Raw genomic sequence first — 19,411 nt, 5'->3', positions numbered from 1 at the left:
GCTGTCTAGTATAGAAGACCAATCAACTACAAGTACTTATACTCAGTTCTTTAGTCCTTAAGTGATAGGATGTAGTCCCAGGCCAGGAGCAAACACTAAAGGTGAAAATCGGGTTCCAGTTGGCTGTGTACCTATGCTTGAATCTTTATATCATTGTAAGGCTAAAACTCAGACAGAGATACTTATGTTTTTATGAGGGGCAAACAATATTAGTCTCCTGGTGCCTTATTAGGTTCTCAAAAGACTATGTTTTTTCTTATGGTGTTCGCAGAATTTGCAACAAGCTAACATTAGAGAGTAGAAATATGGCCCATTATTATGAACAGATAGGATTCCAGTAGGCAGAGTTGAGTTGTTTGCCTAGTTCTGGGTTTAATTTTCTTTTTTCTTAAGAAAAAGCAGTCGTCCTCAAACTCCATTAAAAATACAGTAAATATTTACAAAAAGAAGTAAATGCATTGTAATACTCAAAGCAGAAGGGAGAGAGACCAGTGATTTTTATGATTTCTGAAAACAGAAAGCAGATGGGATAGCAACAACAGATAAACCACCTCAGAACCCACAAATGTGGCTAAGTGAAGGGAGAAGATGTTTTTCCAGGCAGAGCCTCAAACGGCTCCAAGGTCAGTGTGGGTAGTTACAGGGGAAAGGAGAGAGCTGTGAGTAACAAAAGACCACTCCTTTCTAACGAACTTTACATTCTATTTTAGTCACCTACCACAAGAGCCACACCTTGTCATCACCCAAACTACCCCACAATGAATCATTCCTATAGACAGATTATATTTCCACTATACCTGGAGAATTTTAAAGAGAAGCTTTGTGATAAATTTGTATAACAAGAAAAAAGTGGGATAATAGTCCAACCACAAAATTGTTCAACCACAGATTGATCAAATAAATTGTGACATATCCATGCAATGAAATTTCATGCATCCAATTCATGTTACTTTAGTCATTGTTTAATTATTTGGATGCATATAGTTGGATCTACCCCATATCATAAAACAACACACATATACGTATATAACAATATACGAATACGTTAAAAGAGTTAACTACAGAAAGAGAAAGACTTAAAGAAATAAAGAATAGGAAAATGTGAAATCTTGGAAAGCCCTTTTTAAGCATTATGCTGAAGACAGAAGTCATTAAGGAAAATATTTATACAATTGACATGAAATGTATTTTATATTTTAAAAATGTATTGAAAAAACATATTTTTAAAATGTTAGGAAGAAGACAAATGATTAACTGAGAGGAATAGTTGTAATGAACGTGGCAGATCAATATCCTACATCTGTAACAAGTACTTACAAATCAATTTTAAAAACCATTAATACCCCCAATTAAAGAAGAGGGCCAAGAAAATGAATGGGAAACTTATTGAGGAAAATATGTGAATAACCAAAGAAGTATACATTAAAACAAAAATTAGATACCAATTAAATATCTTTCATAGACAAAAATGTTTAAAGATGGTCCCTAACCTGGCTGAAAGTGCAGAGAAATGGGCACTTTCTTACACTGTCATAAGAAATAGACACTTACAACTTCTCTGGAATACAATTTGACCACATGAATCCAAAAACTTTAAAACCAGCATGTCCTTGAATCCAGACAGAGTTGCTTTATCTTTTTGGACTTCTAACCAGAAAGTGTGGGCTGGCTCCTGATGGAAGTGCACCTTCAGGGCTCGATTCCGAATTGAGTGCTGGATCTAAGCCATGGAGTCTTCTAACATAATCGGCCAGGCCAAGGAGGAGACAGCAGAGGGGAGAAGTAAGAGAGAAGGAACTACCAGAAAACAGGAGAATCACTAAGAGCTCGTAGCATTAGGGAAGCCAGAAGAAGAAAGCAGTATAAGAAGGATGGAGTCCTCAGCTGTATCAGTTGCTGCCAAGTGACTGAATAAACTGAAGATAAAGACGTGTTCCCTGAATTTGGCAACGTAGAGCTTGTTTGTAACTTGCCAAGCAGTTTCAATGGAGTGGTAAGAATGGAGGCAAGATCGAATTTGGTTGAAGGTTTTATAGTGTCTAATAGATAAAAACAAACTGGTTGATTAGGAAAAGTATAATTGTTCCAGACACTTAGACCAGACATCATGTTTTCCACTGGGACCTCTTACACCCAACATATAAGATTGGGCATGACATTTCTCAACAATATCTCTGCAATAAACACAAGATTCATAGACTTGCCCCTTAATGTTCGACATCCAAGATATATGAGGACTGACAAATAAGTTTGTGAACTTGCCACCGTGCGCCTACATTGGCAGCACTGTACAAACAGCTCGGTAAAGTTTCATAATCTTGGTATATCAGTGTCTCACAGCTGTGTTTGTGTCAATGTGTGGCGGTGTCTTGCTGAGTGCCGTTCATTATTGTTGTTGCATGTTTTTGTGTGCCGTTGAGAGAATATCTGAGTTTGAATTAGAGCAACAAACAAATATTAAATTTCTTGTTAAACTTGGCAAGTGTGAAAATGAAATCAGGGACATGTTAGTCCAAGTTTATGGGGATAATGCCATGAAGAAACGGCAGTGTACAAATGGATTAAACATTTTTCTGAGGGGAGAGAATGCGTCAGTGATGAAGAGAGGTCAGGGCGGCCAGTAAGGAGCAGAACTGATGAAAACACTGCAAAATTTCACTGAATTCTGTGTCAAAATCTTCGGCTGATTGTGAGAAGCATAGCAGACCAAGTAAATATAGATAGAGAAACAGTTAGGAAAATCTTAACTGAAAATCTTGGCATGAGAAACGTCTACGTAAAAATGGTCCCGAAGGAGCTCACTGATGAACAAAAGCAAAGGAGAGTCGAAGTTTGCCAAGGCCTTTGGAGAGGCAAGACGATGTTTTGTGCCATGTTACCACTGGTGATGAAACATGGGTGTACCAATACAACCCTGAAACAAAGCACTCAAGTATACAATGGAAGTCAGCCAATTCTCCACGACTGAAAAAGAAAAAGTTCCATCAATCCAACTCAAGAGTCAAAACGATGTTGCTAACCTTTTTTTACATCAGAGGGATTATTCATTATGAATTTGTACCAACTGGACAAACAGTTAACCAAGTTTACTCTTTGGAAGTGCTGAAAAGGCTGCATGAAAAAGTTAGACAAAAATGACCTGAACTTTTCACCAACAGTTCATGGCTCTTGCATCACGACAATGCACCAGCTCACACAGCACTGTCTGTGAGGGAGTTTTTAGCCAGTAAACAAAATAACTGTATTGGAACATCCTCCCTACTCACCTGAACTGGCCTCCACTGACTTCTTTCTTTACCTGAAGATAAAGGAAACATTGAAAGGAAGACATTTTGATGTCATTCAGGACATCAAGGGTAATACAACCAAGGGTATTGGTTCTGATGGCCATTCCAGAAAAAGAGTTCCAAAATTTCTTTGAAGGGTGGACTAGGGGCTGGCATCAGTGCATAGCTTCCCAAGGGGAGTACTTCGAAGGTGACCATAGTGATGTTCATCAATGAGGTATGTAGCACTTTTTCTAGGATGAGTTTGTGAACTTAATTGTCATGCCTTGTATGATATATAGGCTTTTCGTCACTGGGTGAAAAATTGGGCTAACTGATTATTTTATTTGAAATATGGTTATTTCATGTAATAATTCCATATATTATAGGCATAATAACCATAAATGGTTAATGAAATAGGCTAAAGCCCTTCCAATTGTAAGTGTCTATGAATACTCCCTTTCCTGGGAGAGGGCTAGGCTTGCTTTCATCTTTCAATGGTGGTAATCCTAATGCTTAACTTAGTTCGAAAAAATATGAACTAAGTTAAGCATTTATCATCCACAGGAACTGAAGGGGATATGAGAATGTTAATTAATGTTGAGCAAAAAGATTGCTGAGTAAGAGAGAGGACCCATTAAAGGTCAAAAAGCCTTAATTTACACATTTTAGTAAAATTTGCAAAAAGAGACAAGCCCTGCTGGAGAAAAAGCAATTTTCAGAGGCACTAGAGAATTGGGCAGACCTGAGCACTTCAGGAGCATAGTATTCAAGTTTGGCTCAGTTGTTTTTAATATGGAAGCTGAGGTTTAATAGCATTTAGAAAGCTACACTGATTGTCTTAACTATACTCAAGCAGCGTAGCCTATAGTTAAGAGTGCAGGCAGGCTGCAAGGAAAGACCAGCCAGAGTCTTTATCTCTAAATAGCTCTGTGACCTGGCCAAGTTAACCCCTTCAACCTCCAGCTCCCTCATCTGTAAAATGGGGAGTGATAATAATATATGCTTCACAGGGCTGCTGTGAAAAGTAAATTTGACAATGCCTGAGACTTTTAGTAAGTACTGAAAATACAGGACTTACTAAATAGTAAGTACAACATCATGGTTTGAGAAGTCTTTTTTCCTGAAACCAGGGAGCAAACTGGATTATGTAAACTACATTTCTAAGAGAGCTTACATATAGGGCCAGTCTCTTTTCCACCTAATTGACACTACAACTCCCTTCCTCTCCCACCAAAAAAAAGTGGATTTTAAGTGAGGGGTCTGTGTAGGGAGTGCAGTGTTTGTGAATAGAAACATTCCAGGGGTTTCTTGTTCCAGAGATGAGAGAGAAAAGTCCCATAAGAGTTGGAAAGTTTGAGGATGTGTATAGGACCAACATCTTGGAGCCTGGTTAGAAATCACACTCATTGCCAGGCTTGTTAAATTGCCTTGGAATGACCACAGAAAAGGAAAAGCACTGGGGGGTGATGGTGCACTGATAGGGCCAGCCAGAGAGGGAACAAGTCTACCTCCCTCCACTGCCAAGTTCCTGAAACATACTGAAGATGGATCCCACCTTGAGAACTTGGATCCTGGAGTGTAGATGATTTTGGAGGATGCAAACTGGCTGCAAACCAATGAAGAACACCCTATGTTGCTTAGGAGAGTTGACTAGGGTTGGGTGAGGCTGCTGGCAGTGAGCCCGATGGTAGGTGGTGGAGAAGACCAAGAGGAAGGGACAGCAGCCTCTCCTGGGCCAGTCACCTGAGATAACATTGCTTCACTCTCAGAAGAGTGTATCCAGAGAATTGGGAGGGGGATTATTGGGGAAAAGATCCCTTCCGACCTCCCCCAGGCTCCCAAACCACTGGAGTCTCAAGGCTAAATTATAGTGTTAGGAAGAAAATATCTAAGTCTTTCTAACTGAACTGAAATTCTTAGTAATGAGAATTCACTGATAAGCTTTGGGATTGGGTTAAGATGTGGTTAAGAAAAAAGGAAAGATTAGCAGAACATGGTCATAAAACAGTTACTGGAAAAATAAATCAGACTTGTGCATTAAGGACCTGAAATTCCTCATCTAGTAAGTTGCAGTTATTGTCTGAAAATTATTATTCTTTTTCTTACCTAGTCTCTTGTTTCTTTTTATGGGTTTTGTGTTCACATTATCTATTATGAAAAGATTCATGTTTATTTTCCCCACAGAATCCTAGTAATAGAACATAAATGCCTAAGATATAAATGAAGACATGCCCTTGTTTGCTTTCTTGCTACTTTATCACAAAGATTTCCAGAACAGCACATGTTTTTAATAACTTACATGTTCCTTTTTTATAATTGTAATATAGATGCTTTGTAAACATGTGGACTCAAAAAAAAGTCTTTCACACCGCATTATCCAGCTATAACCCTGTTAATACTTACTTTACATTCTTTCTAACTCATATATACACTTTTAAAAAAATAAAGTGTGTCAAATTGTCCAAACTATTTTGTAACCTTTTTTCACTTTTAGCACTTAGAAGAGTACTTGGTAATCATAATTTCTCAATAAATACTTGTCGAATAAATGAACATATTTTCGTGTCATTAAACATTTTTTGGTGGCCTCTTTTTTTCATCACAATTGCATAGAATTGCATTGTGTGAATTATCATGCTGGACCTAAGCAGGCCCTGGAGAGCTAAGGGGGCACAAGGAGTGTGATGGACACAGAGATGGCCATGCAGGCACCTCAAGGGGGGACGTGCTGCCCAGCTGCTGGGAGTACTGGCAGCTCCAGCCTCCACTGTCAGACCCTTCAGGGATTGTGTCTGCCACAGAAAGCCACTTTCCAGGGCGACCCACATCTGAGGACTGATCACAGGGGGCTGATGCGGAACAACTGTGGCAGGCCATCCTCCGATGTTTCCTGGAGCTGGGGGAAGGGGTGCTACCCAAGGCTGTCCCACCTGCAAGGCAGCTCAACTTCTCTCTCTGCCCAAGCCTATTTCTTCCATCTCCCTTCAATGGGTGTTTAATCCCTAGTAAATATACTGCACGCTAAACTCTGTTTCAGAATTGATGTCCTGAAAAACCTAACCTGTTACAAAGATGGTCCTCACCCATGAGAGTTCTGAGTCTGTTGATGAAAGCACCCAGTGAATGTTAACATTACTGCCATTACCCATCACTAAAACCAGGCAAAATAAACCGGTGCATGTCTACCAGGAGATGTTACGTAGCCATTGAAAGAAATGTGGCTTTTTTTGTTGAAATAGTGTTGGTGCTCTGTATGACACGCGATGGCTCCAGAAAAAGGCAGGAAAGAAAGTGGAAGGAGAGGGGAGAAGAGAGAAGGGCAGGGGGGCGAGAGGAGGAGAGAAATAATTATTACTTGAGGCCTGTCACTATGACTGAATTTCTCCCAATCTGTTTCCAGATCTCTTGCCCCTTATTATTCATCTATGGACCCCCTCAGTGTGAGCATTACTTGGGTAATGACTATGCCCATAAAGGTAGCATACGCAAGTTATGAAAACTGAAATCAGACATGATGTTGAACAGATAAACATGAACCAGCATGACTATTTACAGTCAGAACAATAGACAGGCCTTTTAAATGCACAAAAGCAGAATAAAGGATCACAACCACACTCATAAAAGCAAATCCAACCAAAATAAAAGCAAAAGCCCTGAGAGTGTGTTCAAGGAAAGCCCAGATCAAGGAGGAATCCAGAGGAGTGATGAACTGAGCCCTGTATGTCAAGGTGTTTCCATCTGTCAGAATCACACATTCCAAAGCAGCAGAGGGTCACTGACAGAAAACTTCCTGTTACTGCTGACCTCCGGAGGCAGGCTCAGACAGCATCAGGCCCAGCCCATGTGAGATGCCTCCTCCCAATCACAGACCCCCCCCTTCCCTGGTCCTGAAAGTTCACAGAATTCCCGAAGGGTAGAAAAGCATTGCAGGCTAGCTCGGCTTGCAGAGTGGGCCACCACAGCACCAGGAGGAGAAAGAGCAGGCTCCGTGAGTAGACTCATTTCACTCTGAGTTTGGGTTACTTTCTAGGGAGGGGAGTGAGCAGTCTGACAGGAAAAGGGGAAGAAGTTAATTTCCTGCCGTTTTTTTGTAATTTAGGACATTGTGATTGTTCTGTTCTCTTTTACTTTGTACAAATTGCGTTCTTCAACCCTTTGATATTATCCAGTTCTCAGAACTGAGATGAAAATTCTGCTGAGAGTATTACTCATCCATCCTGATTTCTACCTCAAATTTCCTCACAGGAAGACCAAGAAAAATCCAAGAACCCTGGGAAAACCTGTATCTCAGGATTAAATCTCAGATTACCTTTGTGGACCCCTAGTTTCCTTGTGAAGTCAGAAAAGCAAAAGAAATTTTAAGGAAACCGGTCATGTTCTTTCCTAATAATCTGTCTCAGCCTAGCAGAAAGAAAGTTTTCTGGTCTCCTGGTCAGAAATCATTTCGTCCTGCCAACTCATAAAGGGATTTATGAGGCAATTTACTCAGGGTTCTTCTCTGCAAACAGTTCTACTTAATAAATGTCTCACTTAAAATAAGTCAACAAATTAGCTTTACCTATACATCGTTATTGTTACATAATTTATTTTTATTCTTCACCAATTGGTTTATCCACCAAGAGCTGCAGGTCCAAAGTACAGCTTTTGTTCTAACATTTCTGCACATAACACAAATTAAGTTTCGAGTAATGCTGGTATTATTTTATGTTTATAAGTTTAAAACCCCAGCTATAACTAGCTTTAAATATTTTTATGATTTTTGCATTTTCATTAATTTTAATGTCATTTTTAATCAAAGACAATGTTTATTGACCATTTCTTTCCTGACTAGACGAAAGCACTCACTTAGATTATATATATATATACATATTTCAGATACATATGTAACTTTAGTTACATAGTTTTCAAACTTTGTAAAGAAATGGTTTTTCTTTTGATTAACTCTTCTCTATGAGGAGAAAATTTTCTTTTTTTTTTTGCTTTCTGCTACAATAGGCTTAAAAATCAACTCACCTCTTTTTTTTAACTACCTGGAAAGAATCATAGACTTTTAGATGCAAAGGGGACCTTAGACACCATCTTAGTCAAGAAAAACAAAACTGAAATCTCAGAATTTCTTTTTTGATCTCGCCTCTTACCTTCTTACCCAGAGCAAACACCGATCAGCTCTAGAATATGCTATACCCTGTGGCTGGAATCTGGACCTCATGGCCGTGCAGGCTGCCACATCCCTGAAGGGCTACTGTTCCCTAACTGGGGCAGAGACCAAATTCATGAGGAGGTACCCTGACCTCACATCCTCCAAGGACTCTCTGTAGTATTGCTGCCTTGGGGCTGGACATCCCCCTGGCATGGCCCATGCCTTAGGTCCTCACTTAGCTGAGAGGGCCTGAGCCATTGCTCATCTTAGCCCTTGATTTCAAATGGGTGAATGACTCCGAGATCATCACAGCTAGCATCAGAAGTCTAGAGCATCTACGTCATTGATTACATTCCCCAAATTGACTTTCTATCCCCGTGGCAATCTTGTGGTTACCCATTGTGCTTTCTAATCCCCTCACCTTCCACCTTATCCCCACCACCCCTCCCATCTAGCACCTCTGTTTTTCCTCTATATCTCTGAGACTGTTTCTGATTAGTTCCTTCATTTGTTCTTTTCTTTAGATTCCACATATACGTGAGATCAAATGGTATTTGTCTTTCTTGGTCTGACTTATTTCACTTAGCATAATGTTCTCTAGGTCCATCTGCCTGATCACTGCACTGTACACCTGCAGATGAAGCTGAACAATAATGAATGTCAACTACAATATGTATATATATCTATATCTATATGTATGTATATATGTATGGTTACAAGAAACAAGAAGTGGAATACAGCATTAGGAATAGAGACAGTGGAAATGCAATGGCTGTGTGTGATGTCAGAGGGGTAGTACATTGGGGGAAGAGGATTATCATTGTGTGAGGGATATAAATGATAAATGTCTAACTGTTGCATTGTTTTGTACACCTGAAACTAATTTTTTAAAAAAAAAGAAGAAGAAGTCTAGAGCAGTGCTATCCCATAGAAAGTTCTGTGAGGATGGAAATGTTCTATACAATAGCCACTAACCACATGTGGCTGTTGAGCACTTGAGATGTAGCTAGCATAACTAAAGAACGGAATTTGTATTTAATGGAAGTAATTTGGATTTAAATAGCTACATGTAGCTACTAGTTACCATTTTAGTTAGAGCAGGTTTAGAGCTTTAAAGCAAGACAAACTAGTGGGTGCTGTGATCTGTGGGTAACATGTCCATGGGAAAAAGTTCCTCTTTTTATCATTCCCAGAGACTCATCCTACCCTAAATTTAAGTAGAATAGCAATTGTCCTGATTGGAAAACCTCCACACCCATCGTTATTCTCAACCTCTTAAGTCACACAATTATCTACTCTTGTTCTGGGTTTCAGGGTCAGGGTTAAAGCAACAGCATATTGTGTTCCTTGTTTCTTCCTCTCCTATTTCTCCTTCCATTTTCTTTTGTTAATCCACATTTCTCTAACATGAGCTAGAGTTTGAGGTGTGGTTTGTGTTATTTGCTCTAACAAACTTGGGTGAGGAAAAGAGGTAACGAACTTGAAAAAAATGATCTCATGCTTGTTGGGTGAGTTTCACTTCTTGTTCTTCTGCTTTGAAAATTGATTTGTTTAGTGAGCAGTCAATGGTTTTCAGACCTACTCAATGTGTCTGGAAACATCAACACTATGAATATGAATAATATTTATAAGAATGAAGGCACAAGAAAAAAAAAGAAATAAAACTCTAGCCTTTTAAAATATCTCCACTCCTCAGAGCAAAAGAACTCCCAGGATGTTGAGCAATTCGAGGAAATTATCGTGGTGCCAGGGTGGGGCTCACAGGTGTTGTTCCTTCTGTGGAAAACATTTTGAGGTGAGCTGCCCTCTTTCAGTCAGGGTCAATATCGTTCCCGAGTGGATAGCTGCTACTCTGCCCTCTACCAATACCACTTTTTAAAACGTCCCCCATTCTATTTGTATTCTTTCTAGCCCTGCCAGTTTAAAAAAAAAAAAAAAAAAAAAAAAAAAAAAAAAAAAATCTAATACATATGAGGGAAGTGCTACTTTGAAATCACACAAGAAATTTTCAGTAGACCCCATATTTGGGGTCCCAAAAGCAGGGGAAGAAAGGAAGATACATCCAACTATCAAGAGTCAGTCTCTATCCAGAGATCGCCCAAGCCCCAAATCATGAATTAGGAAGGAGGTTTGCCATTTTAGGTTCTATCTTCTCCTTGGTTCTCTTTCCTTCTCATGGAGGAATTCCTCTCCCTTTGGAAATATGAGGATGGGATCTAATTACATCCTTTACAATGAGGCATTGACATTGATGGCTCATGACACTCAATGTGCCTCTTTTACATGTAGTATCTGAATTCTAATCAGAAACAGTATAGAGTGATTCTCTAGTTGTGAGATTTTGTCAATTAGGGTGAAGAGTGAAGAAAATTTTGAATGGAGGGCGAGAGAAGGCTCTCTCCTTGCCAGCTTTGTTATGTGACTCCCCTTGTGGCTGAACTTGTAAGGGGAAAGGGCAGGCTCAAGAGCAGGGCGCTGGGAGTTTCTCTTAACTTTAAAGAAATATAAAGGGAGGTAGTATCCCCCTACCTTAAAAAGAAAAAATGATTAGCAACAAATTCAACATAAGGCTGGCTTAAGAATCAGGAGATCAGAACTCAAATTTTGACTCTGCAATGACACATCGATGGTCTTGAGACAGTCACTGCCCTTCTTGGAGCTTTAGTTTCCTCATCTGAACAATGAGGGGGCTGACTACCAAGCCTCTAAATTCCCGGTCTGTCAGAGCTGATCGTCTATCATGATATGAATGGGCACATGGCCAACAATGGCACGAGAATAAATGACACTTTAATTTCTCCCTAATCACATACATTTCTCGGAAGACGAAAACTACCAAGAGTGTAGTCATTGATTTCTAGGTGTGCTCACCAGTTAACTTGAAAGTATAATTTTGCTTCTTTAGTGAAATTATTTGTCAAATTGACTTTTTTTTTTTTTAAATGTACAGCAACCTATTCCTTTGTGGGTTCAGAATAACTCATTAGACAAACTTGGGTAAAGAAAAGAGGTAACAAAACACCAGGCTGGATTGCCATGGAAGAGGGTAGTAGGAAAGAAAAGCCACACACACATAACCACCAAACAGGAAGTGATTTGAGCTCCCTTGAAGAGCTGTTTGCTTAGGGCCGAAAGAGGGACAGAGGAAAGAAAGGATAATTCTGAGCAGGGGTAGTTGGGGAAAGAAAAGGTTTCAGCTGAGCTTCAGAAGATGATAAAGACTTCAATAGGGAGAAAGGAGAGAGGGGATCCCAAAAGGAAAGGCAACCTGAGCACAACCTGGTCACATGACCAAGACTCTCAGGGGAGCAGAGAAAGATAAGCAGCAGGGCATTTGAAACCTGGTTGGTACTGTCTTGAATACAAGCTAAGGAGCTTGTGCTTTGTCTCTTAGGTTATCCAAACTCTCTTCCACAGGCTAGAAGGAGAATGAAATGGTGGGGTCTGGACAAATACTGTCTCCAAGAGCTGAAAAGCCCAAAAGTTTTCAAATTTCACTGCAGCACAGTAGAACAAGAGAAATCTGTATTTGAAGAAGTTGATCAGCAAGAGAGAATGGTTGGACAATTGGAGTCATCTGGCAATAGGAAGTCAGAAGGAGTCTGTGGCAGAGCTTGGGGCAGCGAGTGCTATCTAGGGCTTTCCTTTGAATGGAGGCTATAGGGAGCTTTTATAGGTGTTTAAGCAGGGGAGGGATACAAAATGAGAGCTGTGTTTTAAGATAAGAGGATCTTAAGACTGATTAAGCGGCTGGTACTTAGAAGGCATTTTTATCTCTGCAGAACACCACAAAGTGTTGATATGTTAAATTTAAAATAATTAAGTAGATCATTTTGGCCTAGATTCATACTACAAACTAGATTCTAGCTTGAGAGGTGGTAGCAAGCACACAACACTTAAGAAACATTTGTGAGAGAAAAATGCTTAAAATGACAAATATTGATCATTATTTTTTCTTCAAATTAGGAAATGATTGCAATTACTCAATTCTGGCATCAAAACATGTCGCCCCAGTAGGTGGAACATCTGTGCTCTGTAGGCTCATTTGAGAAACTCTAGTTGAGAAGTTCGCTCTGAAAGCACTGTGTGCAATGAAAATAGAATCTATTGAATTCATCTGAATTAGGGACTGGTGGTGGGAATTGGAAGGAAAGAATAAAATGGTCTTAGGAAACGTCAAGAAATGATCATTTACTTCAAGGAATCGGCTTGCATGCTTGTTGGGGGCTGGCAAAATCTGTAGAACAGGCCAGCAGCCGGAAAATTCAGGTATGAAGTTGATGTTGCAGTCTTGAGTCTGAAATCTGCAGACTGCAAACTCAGACAGGGTGTCTATGTTGCAATCTTGAGGCAGAATTGCTCCTTTTTCAGGAAACCTTAGTCTTTGCTCTTAAGCCTTTTGACTTTTGATTGGATGACATCCACCCACTTTATGGGGAGTAATCTGCTTTAATCAAAGTCTACCAATTTAAACGTTAATCACATCTGAAAAATATATCTTCACAGCAATATCCAAACTGGTATTTGACCAAACAACTGGGCACCATACCCTAGTCAAATTAATGTATAAAATTAACAATCACAGTCTTCATTTCAATACTTCCTTATCAGGCATTTTCCATGCTTCCTTACCAGGCAGGCAGAGAAAAAACTCAAGAAGTTATTAACTTCTAAGGCACAACTACTACAGGCTCCAGAGAACACCAGTTTCTATTCTCTGTGTAGAGAAGGGCTCATTTGTCCTTCTCTTTTGTCCTTTCTCCATGCCTGTCCTCTCTGGAAAGGTCAACAAATTCATAATGTTTGCTTGTTTTTAAATAGCCGTTGGTGTAGAACTTTGTCCAAGTTTTCTTCTTTTTTAACCAGTATAAGTTCATTAGTCTGCCCTTATGCACAGACATATATAGTAGCCTTAAAAGATTCGCCAGACCTGATGGTTTTCTTTCATAGAAATCACATTGCCTTTCCTCTAAGGGTACCAGGAATGCAAGTGATTCCTCCAGCTTGTCTATTATGGAAGTAAGCTCACCTGCCTCAGTTTTCCAGGGGACTTTCCTACAAGTTTTCCACTGAATGGGGATCTCTTTGATGTAGAAACTACGTAATATCAATTTACACATTTCAACCAGGGTTTTCCAACTTTACTCTTGAGTATCTTCTAAACTTCTTGGGTCACTGCCTTCTGAGCTCAGTAATTTGCCTACAGGTTTCTTTACTGTTAATTTTAGATTAGTGGTTTCTAACCACTGTGGGGTTAGCCATATGGTTAGGAAGTTTGGAGCTAATAAAGGGAAGCTCTGTGAGGCCCAGACTCCCTTCTCTTATTTCAGTCAAAATTTATCTGTTTTTATATATTGGAGTTCCATATTGAAATCATATTTCCTTTGAAAATGTGGCTATGTTTTAAAAGAGAATTAAATCACTAGTTTTAGGTGCCTTCACCATTAACTAGTCTATTAGCTCTGGCCTGTTTGCCTCAAGTAACTGAGGCAAAAGTTAAGAAAATTAATATTGGTCGGGTAACTAATATTGTGTTAGAACTTCACATATAGTCTCATTTCATTTTCACAGTAACCCTTTAAGTTAAGCATTACAATACTGACTTAGAGATAAAGCTCAACAGAACTAAGTAACTACCTGAGGTCACAAAACTGCTACATGATAAAGCTAAGATGCAAACCCAGGTCTGTCCAAAGCCCATGTTCTTTCTAGTTCACCATACTCTCGAACCTGTTCTGCAATAAAGGTCTAGGCAAATAATTCATTCATATTCATTCATTCACTGAAATATACACTTTTTAAATTTTATTTTATCTGCCCTTTTATTTAGCGAAATAATTATTTGAGCGCCTATTATGTGTCAAACATTGTGCCACCTTGGACCTAGAGAGGCAAATGAAACAGGGTCCCAGTACCTTCTTCTTTGGAGACTCTTGCAGTAAAGTGCAGATGGCCTGCATAGGTTGATGTGGGAGGAAAGAAGGCACAAGGGGATCAGAACAGAGTCCTGCCTAAGTAATCTCCACGTCAGCTCGCAGTCTGGAGCAGAGGCCCCAGAGCTGGCCAAAGCCAGAGGGTTGAGGCCCAGCGGTAGGTGTTCACTGTTCAGGAATGCTGGTGGAATGCACAGAAGGGCCCTCCCCTCTGGACGCGCTGCCTGGTACCTGACTCTGGCCACAGCCCAAGCATAAGTGGGAAGCTTTTGTTCCTCTCCCCCGCAACCAAAAATTTTCCCCCATGAATCCTCCCATGGAAAATAAAAGGCACGCATGGGCAAGGCCTCCAGGCCTCTCCAACAGAGCAACCCCTGGGCGGGGAGAAGAAGTTGGAAGGGGCTGCTTCACCTCAGCCTGGGAGCCCTTGGCTGCGGGACCAGTGTCCTAGAACTCCCCTTCAAGCCTCCAGGAGTCACTGGTACGTACAACAAAACCATACCCAATATCCTACTCTTCCTAAATATGCCCCTGGTTATCATTCATAATTTCATATATTTGTAAACAATTTCGGTGTTTGCCAAACACTTCTGCATCTTTTACCTTAGTGATCACAGCAACCTCATCAAACAAGTTGGGTTTCGCCCATTTTATAAAGGCAGAAGGAGACACTGAGTGGCATTGCCCAGGATTACACAGTAAGGACAGGCCAGACTGGGGTTTGAACCCTGGCATTCTGACATCAGGTCCAGTGTGCTCACCATTGGACCACAGCCTCGAGACCACACTGTGAGCCAGCCACCAGAAGCCTACACTTGGCTCCCTAACTGCCATCCCTCTTGACATTTGTGACTTTTTGGGAGGCTGCAACAAAAGTTTTAGGTCCTCTACACACCGCTGTAGTCTAAATACAAGTGGACAAAGGGAGGCTATGAAATGCAGACTCTCACATTCATCTGTACATCCGCACCTCTCACTTCTAAAAGTTTCAGTCCCGAGGGGTAGGTGAGAAGCTGCAGGTTTGGGATACATCGAGACAGGTTTTCTAGAAAAACATGTTAGATAATGTAATACAGAATTGTACACCTGAAATCTATGTAATTTAACTAACAATTGTCACCCCAATAAATTAAAAAAAGAAAAGAAAAAAAGAAAAACATGTGTGTGCAGCACTGGATTTGGGGGAAATGTGCAAATGTTAGTGTGGTGTCAAGGGGCTAAGGAGACAAGAACCTGGAAAAGCGAGTGAAGGGAGTCCCAGTGATTCTGACCTTTGTAAAGACAGGATCGTCTGAGCAGGGAAAACGTGTCTGCTGTCTCTGCTCCAGGGGTTGGCAAAGAAGTGAGCCAGGTGTTTCTTTTTCTTCTGAAAGCATTAGACATGAGGCATGACTGTATAAACTGCAGAGTGTTAAGTAAATGATCTGGAGCCAGGCAGACCTGGGTCAGAATCTTAGCTTTTGCATTTTCTAGCCGTGTGCCCTTGGGCAAAGTAATTCATCTCTATACGCCTCCTTGTCTCCATCTGCAAAATGACAAGAAAACAGAGTCTCCCCTAGATCCTCTAGGAAGAGGCAGCTCTGCTGACACCTTGATTTTAACCCCGTTAGACCCATTTCACACTTCTGACCTCCAAACCTGTAAGAGGATAACTTTCATTTGTGTTGTTTTAAGCCACTAAGTTTGTGGTAATTTGTTACAGCCGCAATAGGATGCGAATAATGATTTTGGTCAAAATACCATCTCTCAGGTCTATTGAGAGGATGAACATAAGTGCCTAGCAATGTGCTGAGAACATCATAAGTGCTCATTAAATGACAGCTTCCATCATCATTTTGATGATGAAAGACAGGAGTGACTTTCTACGTTAGTATGTGCCACTGATGCCAGGGGCCTAGTGGTCAGCAACTTCAGACTATCTTGTCCATCAATCTACTCCTGCCATCCATATATCAACCCACAGCCAGGCTGCTTCCTGGCATTTTCTACCACATGCTTGTCTAGATTTCTTCATTCACTCTTCTTTTTGCTCAAACTCTATCTGCCTCTTTCCTTCTTTTCTCCCACTTTCGTCTGCATTTTTCCACCCTGATTCTGACTTGCAGTTCTCCCACAGAATACTCATTTGTCTATCCCTGCTTTTTAAAACTCTGTGTGGCAAGGTTGTCTTTGGGAAAATATGTATTTTATGGGACATAATTGGGTCCCTGGGGCCAAGCCCCTTTTCAGGGTCCCTTCAGCTCCTTTCTGGACCAATAAAGCCCCTCTTTTGGGGCCTGCCTACCTTCTTCCTTTTCTCCAAGGCCCTATCTCCCTCTTTATTCTATAATGTCTGGTCATCGTTGATTGAATCCATGTTGTTGTAGTCACACTTTAAATTCCATGGAAGCACAAAGTGTGTTTCGTGTGTTCTTTAGGCCCAACGAACCACCCCAAATAGGCTGCTACCTGACCAATGGGTGCCTCATCTGTAGTGCCCGATAATGGTACTGCATTTGACCTCTCCAGATTTTTGCCCTTTACTCTCTGTACTTGTGTTGTCTGAACTTCTACCTTTCACGGTCTATTTACTTGTGTTTCAAGTTTAGATGGTAACCCACCTGGTCAGGAGTAATGTCTGTGCATACCAGTCAGGGATTTTACAATGTGACCGACCCAGCTACTCGAGTAAGGTTCCCCTTGGGGGAGTTTGTGCATTAACTCATTCAGGACACTCGGGCTCCTCTCAGTCTAGCGCATAATAATCTCTGGAAAGAATGAATGACGTTTCTAAGCATGACATGACATTGCCAAGCAGAAAGAAATGAATGGCATTTCTAAGCAGAAACTACCCTTAGAGATCTTGTCACAATGGCCCAGATTCTTCTATTCATTCAGCAAACTTTGAAGGAGAACCCACTATGTGCTTAATTCTGGGCCAAAAACACTTATAAATTTTAACTCCTTCAATTCCCACAGCTACTGAAGTGAATCGGAAAGGGAAAATGTTTAGAGATGTTTAAGATTACTTGGAAGGTTGTTAATATTTACATTAGAGTGTAACAATGCAGTTAAAGTTTAGCAAGGTCTGACTCAGACAGAAGGGTTGCCTCCCACTGCTCCCCACACAAATCCCGACTACAGCCAAACGGGCTAGTTTGTTATCTCATGGGCTGCCGGCTCTTCCAGCGCTCTAGTCCCTCACTTTCCTTTCCCTTCACCTGGAATGTCACCCACCTCACCTTCCTCCCCTACCCACCCACCCCTAGTCTACTTAACAAAACCATGCCTATTCTGCAAGGCTTACGTCTTCCCTCTTCTGAAGCCCCTAGATGTATTAGAACTATTTAGAAACATGATAACAATCTCCTTGCATATCTTTTTATACCTCAAATGCAAATTGTATCCTTTAATACAGTTTGATTTAGAGCATGAATGCATGAAGTGATTAATTAATTATTAATTAAACACTGAGAGGAGTGGATGGCTTTTCTCAAGGTGACTCAAGTGCAAAAGACAAAGTGACCCAAACACTTACCCTCGTGTTCATTCCACAGGGTGCTCAGGGAGGGAGAAGCCCGCTACTTTTCAGTGGGCTTACATACAGAGCACTAAACATTGTAAGTAACTTCTGGCAGCCAGTGTTGGCTGGGGGTGGAGCTTGGCCTTGAGTCACACAGACCCAAATCTCCAGCCTAGCTCTTCCACTTCCTGGTTGTATGACCCCCCCCTCCCCAAGAGAACTTAATTTACCTAAATTAAAGCTTTCGTTTCCTTATTTGCAAAATAAGCTTCCTCAGTGTTTTCCTTTTTCTACCTAATTGGGTTATAAGAATTAGATGTGTGTGTGTAAAGTACTACCTAGTGGAGTGGCACGCAGAAGGAACTAAATGTTAGTCTCTCTTTTTTACCACTCGCTCTCTGTATGACAGTGTACTTTTTTATTTGCTAACTATCTTTCATTAATTTATTTTTTTTTCTCACCTCCCTCCACCCTTCCCACCTGTCGGGAACTCGGGGTCCCAACTTCACTAATTTATTTTTAATTATAATTGACATACAGCATTATATTAGTTTCAGGTGTACAACATAGCGATTCCACATTTACATACCTTGCAAAGTGATCACCACAATAAGTCTAGTAACCGTTGGTCACCATACATAGTTATTACAATGTTATGAACTCTATTCCCTGTGCTGTACATTACATCCCCATGATTTATTTTATACCTGAAAGTTTGTAGTTCTTAATCTCCTTCCCTTTTCTGTCCCTGCCTCCTCCCCTCTGGCAACCAAAAATTGGTTCTCTGATTTCACTCATATGTGGATTCTAAAAAAACCGAAACAATTGAACAAACAAAACAAACTCATAGATCCAGAGAACAAATGCCAACTATTTTCGAAGATAACAAAATATTCTGAGAATGATCGTTTTTAACAGCTGCCCATAATCCCTCTGGGAACCCGCTGCCCACTCTGACCATGGGTTTACCCTTTGGGTTGCATACCAAGGACCCTCGGTGAGCTTCAGCCCTGCCCAGTCGTCACCACCACAGGTCTGCCCTTGCTGACTTGCAGGACCTCAACTCATCACTCAGAAGTAGACAGTTTATATATTCCATGTCTTAAAGAACTCCTGAAAGTTTTTGATCAGACTCTGGCAAATTTACTTTTTTTTTTCTTCTTTTTAAAATGACAGTGATTACTGAGCTGAGTAACCAAATTTCCTCCACTGCTAAATGATCTTATGACTTTGGTTTGGATGTGTTGGAACGAGAAGGCAAAACACCATGGTGTGACGTAGTCATGTTATGGAACTTGCCGCAGTATGTGTTGCCTGCTCCTATTAAGTTGTAATGTTTTCAACTGTGTTTTCAGCTTGTGGCAAATCCTGGAGATGGCCAAAGATGACGCCACTGTTCGTTGCTTCCAGGGCCTGCTGATTTTTGGAAATGTCATTGTTGGTGTAAGTAATGAGTATTTTTCAGGCAATCTTGCTCTTCCTGTAATCATGATTTTATCAACCAAAAGTGAGAGTTTAAAGGAAAATAATGATATAACCACTGGCTCCCTACATCTTTTCTTCATTT

General features: G+C 40.6%; 1 protein-coding gene across 4 annotated transcripts in view; it reads left to right on the top strand.

The window, feature by feature from the left end:
* Positions 1-7,098: 7,098 nt before the first annotated feature.
* UPK1B (uroplakin 1B) overlaps positions 7,099-19,411 on the top strand; it is a 29,365-nt gene continuing 17,052 nt past the window's right edge. The window contains exons 1-2 of one of the 4 annotated variants that reach the window (XM_074331568.2): positions 7,099-7,257; positions 19,200-19,287. In XM_074331568.2, the coding sequence (XP_074187669.2) occupies positions 19,219-19,287 (69 nt within the window). In that variant the 5' untranslated portion in view covers positions 7,099-7,257; positions 19,200-19,218. Of the gene's footprint in view, positions 7,258-14,694; positions 14,824-19,199; positions 19,288-19,411 lie in introns of those variants that run through there. The other 3 variants (XM_019729693.3, XM_074331569.2, XM_088794605.1) reach the window with 3 other exon arrangements.

The sequence above is a fragment of the Rhinolophus sinicus genome, chromosome 17 (assembly GCF_057876585.1).
Source record: "Rhinolophus sinicus isolate RSI-liver-muscle chromosome 17, RSI-T2T, whole genome shotgun sequence".
In the NCBI taxonomy this organism is placed as follows: domain Eukaryota; kingdom Metazoa; phylum Chordata; class Mammalia; order Chiroptera; family Rhinolophidae; genus Rhinolophus; species Rhinolophus sinicus.
The sequence above is the reverse complement of the archived record's forward strand: the minus strand, read 5'-3'. Positions and strand labels throughout refer to the sequence as shown.